Source organism: Syngnathus acus, chromosome 22, assembly GCF_901709675.1.
Source record: "Syngnathus acus chromosome 22, fSynAcu1.2, whole genome shotgun sequence".
NCBI lineage: Eukaryota > Metazoa > Chordata > Actinopteri > Syngnathiformes > Syngnathidae > Syngnathus > Syngnathus acus.
In genome coordinates this window covers 8,135,831-8,144,867 of record NC_051106.1, presented here as the reverse complement: position 1 = coordinate 8,144,867, position 9,037 = coordinate 8,135,831, and the positions used below count along the sequence as shown (strand labels likewise).

At 52.3% G+C, this 9,037-nt stretch overlaps 2 protein-coding genes across 2 annotated transcripts; one reads left to right on the top strand and one right to left on the bottom strand.

The window, feature by feature from the left end:
• Positions 1-216: 216 nt before the first annotated feature.
• Positions 217-6,037, top strand: map3k9 (mitogen-activated protein kinase kinase kinase 9). Its single transcript, XM_037241164.1, has 11 exons — positions 217-851; positions 1,344-1,757; positions 2,243-2,423; positions 2,654-2,802; positions 2,978-3,153; positions 3,217-3,457; positions 3,573-3,695; positions 3,867-3,990; positions 4,100-4,212; positions 4,296-4,949; positions 5,031-6,037. The coding sequence occupies exons 1-11, from the start codon at positions 467-469 to the stop codon at positions 5,393-5,395; spliced, it is 2,925 nt and encodes a 974-aa protein (XP_037097059.1). The 5' UTR covers positions 217-466; the 3' UTR covers positions 5,396-6,037.
• A 397-nt stretch (positions 6,038-6,434) lies between these two features.
• On the bottom strand, positions 6,435-8,479 carry LOC119116170 (tetratricopeptide repeat protein 9A). The gene is made up of 3 exons (XM_037241392.1): positions 7,595-8,479; positions 6,967-7,149; positions 6,435-6,894 (listed from the first exon to the last, which is right to left on the bottom strand). Exons 1-3 carry the CDS (start codon positions 8,112-8,114, stop codon positions 6,812-6,814), a joined length of 786 nt encoding a protein of 261 aa, XP_037097287.1. The 5' UTR covers positions 8,115-8,479; the 3' UTR covers positions 6,435-6,811.
• Between the last annotated feature and the right edge of the window lie 558 nt (positions 8,480-9,037).

Here is a 9,037-nt window from a genome sequence, read left to right as displayed (position 1 = left end):
TTTTAAATGATCAAATTGAGAGCTCTAAAAAAATCTACTTCAATTGAAAACTATTTAAATCGTGATAATATTTATTGTACACTTATTGTTCTGAAGTTTTCCAGTAAGATGAATAATTCATGTGATTTTTGCTATGGACAGTAAAGGGCCCGTCTGTGACGTCACGTCGTGTTATAGGGCGGGTCCAAGCGGCTGAGTGACGCGCACGCGCACCAATAGGAGGACAGATTGGCATTTTGACGCGGAAGATGCGCTGCTCGCAGCTCGCGCTGATTGTGATATTTTCGTGTGGTTTTATGTGACTGGCGCCACAAATCATGATGAGGCCATATTACCCACAATGCAGCTCGGCCGCGTGAGCTGCAGATCGCGCGCGGGATTAACCGCGACTTAAACTAGCTAGCTAGCGGGTCGCCAGGTGAATGCGCCTGCCGCTGGGCTGCGGGCCGTCCCATGGACCGCCTCCATGGATGTCTCCCCCAAAGCGGCTTCGGCGGAGCACACGTCGAGCCCCGGCTCGGGCGTCCCCCCCTCCTCTTATGAAGCCGATATTTTCCGCTGGCCAACGCCGGAGGAGGATGGAGAGAACGCCGCCGAGCCGCCGGATGTGGCACCTGCCGGCCGCTGGACGGCCGTGTTCGACTACGAGGCGACGGCGGACGACGAGCTGAGTCTCCGCAGGGGGGACCTTGTGGAGGTGCTGTCCAAGGATTCCTTGGTGTCTGGGGACGAGGGATGGTGGACCGGCGTGGTGGCCGACCGTGTGGGCATTTTCCCCTGCAACTATGTCAGCAGGGGCGTGCCGGAGGAGAGGCGGGCCGCCTCGTCTCAGGAAGTGCCCCCCTTTCACCGTGAGTACCCCTTTGTGCTTTACCATCGATTGACATCAACGCCTAATGCATCAAAGTGTCATGAAAAATACTTTCAACTTTATTTCCCTCCTTATTTCCGCTGCTGTGTTTTTTTTAAGAGCTAGCGGTGACTTCATTCCCAAGATGCATCTCGAATCATCTTCCGAGATGCGTATAACTGCCCATATCTAATCGAAATGATCCAGAAAACGCTGGAATAGCGATTAAAACTTAATCTAAACTTGATTGATGATTTGTTTTTGTAAAAATGCACCACAAGTGCTGGGACAAGGTTGAGATGTGAGCCTTGCTTGTTTGGGCTGGGCTGTTGTCCTCCTCTGCTGGCCTACTTTCACGTACCACCTGAAATATTCATGAGGGTCTGCTCAAGGAGAAGGGGGTCCCACTGGGAGCGTAGCTACACTTGGAAACTTTCCATGGGCATTTATGGAATTCATACACAAGACAGTTTTTGATTTCCTCCATCCACAGTCCTGGAGATTGACTTCTCTGAGCTGGCCATGGAGGAGATCATCGGCGTGGGCGGATTCGGCAAGGTCTATCGAGCTGTGTGGCGCGGCGCGGAGGTCGCGGTGAAGGCGGCGCGACGGGACCCCGACGAAGACCCGGTGCAGACTCTGGCCAGCGTGCGGCAGGAGGCCAAGCTCTTCGCCATGCTGGAGCACCCCAACGTGATGGCACTTCTGGGCGCCTGCCTCCGACAGCCCAACTTGTGCCTGGTGATGGAGTACGCCCGCGGCGGCGCCCTCAACCGGGTGCTGGCGGGCAAACGCGTGCCGCCCTGCGCCTTGGTGGACTGGGCGGTGCAGGTCGCCCGGGGAATGCGCTACCTTCACGACCAAGCCATCGTCACGATCATTCACCGAGACCTCAAGTCCAGCAATGGTAGGAACCCTCTGCAACAGTCATTTGTTGTCGTTTCACACATAAGATCAGAAAGAAAAAGTTGTCTGTGGTTGTCTGTAATCCTTTAAATCCTGAAACTTACTAGGAAGGATTTTCCTCACACGCACACGCCCGCACGCACACACACCAATTAACTATTGGCGAGCCTTTGCTGGCTGCTTCCCATTGGCTAGCGAAGGACGGCGGTGTAACGAGTAAGGAATGGAAGGACGCCGCCGAACGCAGCCTGTGTCTCACGACGTCTTGTTTTCTTCTCTCTTCTTCTGCTCCTAACCTCGTCCTCTTACAAATCCCCTTTTTATCCCCACTCTGCCCTCCATTTTTGTGTTAATCTTGCTTTCCGCCTCATTGAAATTTATTTTTATTCGGAATCCTCCTTGCTTTCCACGACATGCGCAAACCCCCTACCACCCCCCCAACCACCTCGTCATACCTCTCCCACCCCGCACCCCCCCCCCCCCCAGTCCTCGTCCTGGAGAGGCTCGAGGGGGATGACCTGAGCAACAAGACGCTGAAGATTACAGACTTTGGGCTGGCACGCGAGTGGCAGTGCACCACCAAGATGAGCGCGGCGGGCACCTACGCCTGGATGGCGCCCGAGGTCATCCGCTCGTCCACCTTCTCCAAGGGTAGCGACGTTTGGAGGTGGGCAAGTAGCCGGGGGCCTTTGCGGCACGTCCCCAAAATGTGAAAACAAAGTTAAGCTTGGGATGCGAGTTGCCGTAGCGACAGGGATTTTTCAAAGACGATCCACAACGATCTGAACAAGTCGAGATGTTACGCACATCTTAATATCCGCCACATTCAAAGCTGCTTGACGATTTTGTTTGTGAACTCCTCGTCATGAAATATGCTTGTGGATTTTGCTCTGGCAGTTACGGCGTGCTGCTGTGGGAGTTGCTGACGGGCGAAGTGCCCTTCCGGGGCATCGACAGTCTGGCGGTGGCCTACGGCGTGGCCATGAACAAGCTGGCCTTGCCGATCCCCTCCACATGTCCCGAACCGTTTGCCCGCCTCATGGAGGGTAAGACGTGCTCACGCCAAGCCACATGGACTAAGCAACTTGAAATCTAAAAATTTCCCTTTGAGATGCACTTGAAGTCGGCCATTTTGGTTTCAGGAGCTCATTTTGGCTCTGCGGCTTTGCCACCCGGTTCCATCGGTTATCTCCAACTGTGATATCATCGTCATGATCGCAGGTTGCTGGAGCTCGGACCCTCACTCCCGGCCGCCCTTCGCCAACATTCTAGATCACCTGACCGCCATCGAGGAGTCTGGATTTTTCGAGATGCCGGCAGAGTCGTTTTGCTCCTTGCAGGACGACTGGAAGCTGGAGATACAAGAGATGTTTGACCAGCTGCGGGCCAAAGAGAAGGTAGGACGGCGTACCTAATGAAGTGTCTCGTGGGATTCGAAAACATCCCAACTTTGACATCAGGAACTGCGGTCGTGGGAGGAGGAACTAACGCAGGCGGCGCTGCAGCAGAAGTGCCAGGAGGAGGCGCTGCGGCGGCGCGAGCAGGAGCTGGCCGAGCGGGAGATCCACATCCTGGAGCGCGAGCTCAACATCATCATCCACCAACTGTACCGCGACAAGCCGCATGTAGAGCGCCGCCAGGGAAAGTTCCGGCGCAACCGCCTTAAAGTCAAGGACGGCAACAGGATTAGCTTGCCGCTAGGTAACTTTGCAGCAACAGCGTTTCAGGCTAATTGTAGCCATCTCCAGGTGTCCTTCAAAGATAAACTTCTCATATTATGTTGGAAATAAAACTACTTTTCATTTTTTTTTTTTAGATTTCCAGCACAAGATCACCGTGCAGGCATCACCATCACATGACCGCCGCAGAAGTTTGCTCAGCAGTGGCTCCAGCCCCCCCACCAGCCCGCCGCTGCTCCCTCGCCTCCGAGCCATCCAGCGTACGTAAACTTTTATATAAATGATAATATAGTAGTTTGACTTGCGAGTACCCCAAATTTCAGTAACCAGTTCTTAAAAAAAAAAAAAGGAGTTCAGTGTGCTTGCTTCAAGTTGTTTACTGCCACTCCCAGTTGAAATGCAGCTCAATCCCAACGTTATTTTCCACTCAGTCACGCCGCGTGAGGGGCGCTGTGGCGGCTGGGCTTGCAATGCAGGCGAAGAGGAGTTAGAGAGGAGGGGATCAAGGAAGAAGGGCAGGACGCGAGTGCACCGCGAGCACAGCGCCGATGCCAGGTAACCACATGTACCTGCCTGCCACTCTTGAATGATCCAAACTTGCTTTGAAAATGTGTAATCATGGCGGCGTTCCCTACTATGCTAATGCTAACATGACTGGCAACAGCGTGAGGCCCGCCGCCGAGGGCAGCCGCCAGCGCTCCTGCAGCGCCCCCAACCTGCGCCGCTCCCCCAGACATAGCCCCGCCGTGCCAGGCGTGCCCTGCCTCCTGGAGATTGGTAAATTCTGCTTCTTTGTCTAAAGTAGTGCATGAAATGAATTTTTGTGTAGATTTTCCAATGAATTCATTTTGTCCTTATAGAAAACGAAGACAGCTGCTTTGTGAGCGGCTCAGAAGCTGGCCCAGCTCAGACGTACCTGTGCCTGCACGGCCAAGAAGATGACCAATCGGTGGCCGGCGCGGATCCCTTTGCGGACATCCAAATTCCGGGAGCCACGCCGAGCCGCAAGAGCCCTGGCGGAGGTCGGCGCACGGACCTGATGCTTCTGGGCTGCGGCGCTCTGCTGGCGGCGGCCGGGCTGGGTCACAACTTGCTGACTTTTGCTCGGCCGGAGGAGGGCGTCAAATCACGCTGGGACGCCTTCTTCCACGCGCACAGACTCTTCCGCCGGGACAGCCCGCTGAGGATCCCGCCGTCCCCGGACCGCGACTCGTCCACGCGCTCGCTACTGCGCTCCGACAGTGACGAGCTGCCGGCGGCGCTGCCGGCGGCGCTGCCGGTGGCGGTCCCGCCTGCGCGTCGCCACGGCAACGCGTTGGTCAACACCCACCTGGAGAGTTTCAAGCGCAACCCACGGCAGTCGCTCACGCCCACGCATGTGCCCTGCGCGCCGAGCGCCGGCGCCCCACGCGCCGCGGGCCTGCGACGCACGCCGTCCGACGGCGCCATCTGGAAGAGCTGCCTGCAGAACAACCTCCAAGCTTTGCCGGAGCAAGCCATCCTGGAGAACACAGGTAAGAGCAACATTGAGCTCATCTTTACAAAAACAATCATTTGGCGCACAACAACATGACTGTCTCATTGCACTCCCCCAGGGAGCGCCTTTCGGGGTTTCACCGACAACTTCTCACCCGTCCCCCGCCTCCCGGACCCCAATGTGGTGTTCCCCCCCACCCCTCGGCGCCGCTGCACCCCCGAGCGCCCCAAAACTTTGGACATCCTAGCGCGGCCCCGCCCCTCGGCGAGGCCTCGTTGCGACGCCTTCCGCCCGGAACCCCGAGGGCGCGGCAACTCCCCAGCGGCGCACACCTCCAGCGCGGAGACGCCGCCTACCGTGGAGGAGGCGCCCACGCCTTACTCACCCTACAGGGGGCGCAACTTGCTGGACACGCCGGACGAGCGGCAGTGCCGCGACAGCACCGTGCCTCTGCGCAGCAAAGACTCAGCGGGATGCGTTTAGTGACATTTTCCCAATCGTTCCCCACATCACGATAAGCACCCCCCCCCCCCCAAAAAAAAAGCATCATGAATGTAAGTACACGCTCACTACTTGTTGGCTGACACTTCACGACTGCACCATTTACTCGAAAGCAGCAGCGGCTTGTTTGCATCCGACTTAAAGGAAACGTCCATTAGGATTTTGTCTACGTATTCCGCTTCGTGTATCATCCATGACATCATATGAGGAGCCTTCAAATGCTCGTGTGGCTCACTCACAATTAGTTATTGCGGCTGATGTTTGTATTTGCCTTCCTTTTTGACCGCAGTACGAATGCAGTCATTTTTGTAAAAACCCTTTTCGGTATTTTGCTTTCAAAGTTATTTATTTATAAATGATTGCAATTATGTAATTTATTTATTTATTTATGTATTATGCAATTGCAATAACTCAAGGTAAACGAGGGAAAAACTATAATCCTCCATTTCTGCTGTTCTTTTTATTTCACCCATTCGTTGCTTATTTCACATTTTTTGCGCCATACAAAGTCTGCTATAGCGCGTAACGTAAAGACAAAAATCAAACGCTGGATGTAAAAGGATGCAAAACAAGCGTGCCAAGAGCGGGTGGAGTCCGACACCATTAAAAACACAATTCAACTCATTTCACCATCATCTCCTTCTCTTATTTTTAACTCAGGAAAAAAGGGAATTACTCGGGTAAAGATACGATAAATATCTTCTTTAATCAATCAGTATTGAAGCCGTGTATGGTTGAGGTGTTTATTTTATTTACACATTTGCTCTCGTCAATATTTGCATTTGAAAGTATAAATAATCATAAAAATAACAAATCATCAATGAGTTGATCCACTTGCACTGCTATGGCAGCATCACAATACAAACAACCACAACATTTTACATCCAAAAAAAAAAACAGTGTGTACTTAGATTAAATACGCTGACAAGTGCTTTGTTTTGGGTGCGCATCACCAATATTTTTTTTTTTTGTACACGTATCTATGATATGTATCTTAGTGGCAATGGTGTGCTTTCTTTTTTGTGTACTGCCCATCCAAACGACATGCATTTTCCTCAAACGCACCAGACCAAAAAGTCAGCGCTCGCTTGTTACTCATCTCCTCCATTTTGAGATGCTGTCGTGCGAGAGAGAGAGAGAGAAGGAGGGAAGCTGGAATTCAAAACAAACACTCCAAACTCCGATATGCATTTTTTTTTTTTGTGTGTTTGGACTGGCAGTGATTGCAAAACCAAATCATCTTCAACCTTTCACAAGTGCACGGGCAGCGTTTGAAGTCCCATGGGAACATTCCTTACTGCTATACAATGACAAGTCCGGGCGGCACACAAGTGAGGGGCGGGACAGGAAGTGGCGCTGAGTTGGAAAAGTCATCTGTGGTCGTCTTCTGTTTTTTTTTTAAGTGGCGTCTTTCTTTTCCCTTTGAGCGCTGCGGCGGATCTTCATCTCTGTCAGCTGGATGTAGCGGATGACGTTTGTGTCTGGAATATAAGTGCACAAAAGAGGCTCCTAATATATATACACATCTCTGATATAATATAATTTAGTATCACCTGAAGGCTCCTGCTTGTGCGACTCTTTCAGGTAGTAGAGAGCCTTCTGGAAGTCCCCCAGGTGGTAGTAGGCCACGCCGGAGCGGTACAGGGCCTTAAAGTTCTTGCCCTCCTTGTGCAGCACCTTCAGACAGTACTCCTTGACGCGCTCGTAGTTGACCAGCTCCATCTGGAGAAGGCAGGCTGCGTGGCATGCGGTGGAGAATCAACCTCAGTGACCCCCCCATGACTCATTGCACTTAGAAACTGTTCAGGACTCATTGGAGTAACTGTTGGAGTGATGCCTCGTGAATATTCTGGGTTCGAATCTGTCGTTTTGTGCAGGTTCTTTAATGCAATAACATTGCATACAACATTGTCTTCGATGTTTATAAAAATATGATTTGCCAATTTTGAATTTACCCACTTGTTCGGTACAATTTTGTGAGTTGTCGTAGCGAACGGTTAAAAGACTCCAGGGCCAGGGTTTACTAAGTTAACAACTCTAATTGAAAATACATTAGTGTCTCTTATGAATTCATAATGCCTTTATTTTAGAGTAAGCCTACTCTTTGCATCGTGGTATAATTTAGTGTACTGTAGTATGTCATTCAGTGTGTAGTGTAATATAGTAATAATATTGCAGTACCGGCTAGGCTGTTGTAGCACTCCAGCTCGGCGTTCTCCATGGCCCCCTTCTGCTCCTCTGTCAGCGGGCTGGACTTGCCGATGGCGGCCAGCAGCGACTTGGAGCCTGCACCGTCCGGGTCCCCGAGAACCCTGCACAGCCCCTTCATCTCAAGCAGCGCGCGGTGGTACTTGCCGATGGCCTCGCGGTACTTCTTGTCCTTGTAGCACTGCGTGCCCTGGCACTTGAAGTCCAGCGCCCGCCTCACGGCGTCGGCAGGCTCGCTTTGCGACGGCTGCTTGACCATAGTGGTGCTGCTGGAGGTCCCGCCGTGGTGGTGGTGGTGGTGCTGGTGGTGGTGCCGCTGGTGTGGGCGGGCATCTCTGCTCCGGCCACCTACGGGGGGAGGCTGCGCGCCCGGTTGGAGCCTTGGGGAGCCGCCGCCGTTGTCAGTAGCTGGGCCGCCTCTGCTCGCCTCCACCCTGGGGCCGCCGACGACGACGTCGTGGGCGCCGCCTTGGATTAAACTCATTTTCGACATTGATCTTCAAAAACGTGATTCTTCACTGCATCCTCGGTCTTCTTCCCTCCTCCCTCTCCTCCTCGCTGCCGCAGATGGCGCGTCCTCTTCTGGCGCAAGGCAAATCTGCTGGATGATGATGATGATGCGCACTCAAGGTGTGCGCGCGCATGCTTACGTGCGCGTCCTTGTGAGGCACCATGCGCCCATTGGTTGATAAATAAGGAGCCAAGGGATCCCAAGTTGGGTTTTCATCGGGAGGAGATCTTTTCATTATAATACAAATTCGGTTTTATGTACTTGTATTCCTACTTTTTAGGAGAAAGGGCTTCATGGTCCTTTTCTCCGGGGTCTAGAACCGCCCCTGCTTGTAAATCCCGTCGCCACCCCCAAGCCCCTGATGTACAGCCATGGCAGGGACACTGGTATTTCTTACTAGCTGTCGGGTCGCTGTTGTCACACACTGGCAGTTGCTGGTGAGCTCAGCTGTGTTTTGGGTGTGTCGCTCAAATTCCACAGTCCCGCCTGACCACATTTGAAAGCCTGGGAGGGCTGTAAATTATGAGTGCACATACGGCCGGCTGTTATATAAAGCCTGTTTTCATGTCTCCGTACGATACCGTGCCTTTAAATAGTTGGCTGTTGTCAAGCAAACATAATTTGGAAAGTGGAGAAATACTGATTGAGTTTAGTTGACATTTTACAGTACAAAAGCAGCTATTGTCTTGTTGGATTTTGCTACCATTTAATCTTGCTCATGGAAAAAAAAATAGTCATCTGCTCATTTTTATTTTTTTAACCCTTTGAATTCAATTTTTATGATAATGTGCAAATTGTAAAACAGCCTAAGTACATGTTTTTTAAGGGTATGTTAGCAGATGTGTCTTCCACTTAAATCAAGGGTCACTAAAATGGACCCCACAGGGACTAGGTAAACCTTAAGG

What these genes read in the sequence shown, in the direction of transcription:
- map3k9 (XM_037241164.1), top strand. Translation starts at nt 467, where the DNA reads ATGGATGTCTCCCCCAAAGCGGCTTCGGCGGAGCACACGTCGAGCCCC. An exon ending in AAGGGTAGCGACGTTTGGAG is followed by an intron (nt 2,424 to 2,653) that starts GTGGGCAAGTAG and finishes TTGCTCTGGCAG; the next exon opens with TTACGGCGTGCTGCTGTGGG. An exon ending in AGCCATCCTGGAGAACACAG is followed by an intron (nt 4,950 to 5,030) that starts GTAAGAGCAACA and finishes GCACTCCCCCAG; the next exon opens with GGAGCGCCTTTCGGGGTTTC.
- LOC119116170 (XM_037241392.1), bottom strand. Translation starts at nt 8,114, where the DNA reads ATGTCGAAAATGAGTTTAATCCAAGGCGGCGCCCACGACGTCGTCGTC. An exon ending in GTGCTACAACAGCCTAGCCG is followed by an intron (nt 7,150 to 7,594) that starts GTACTGCAATAT and finishes CATGCCACGCAG; the next exon opens with CCTGCCTTCTCCAGATGGAG. An exon ending in GCACAAGCAGGAGCCTTCAG is followed by an intron (nt 6,895 to 6,966) that starts GTGATACTAAAT and finishes CTTATATTCCAG; the next exon opens with ACACAAACGTCATCCGCTAC.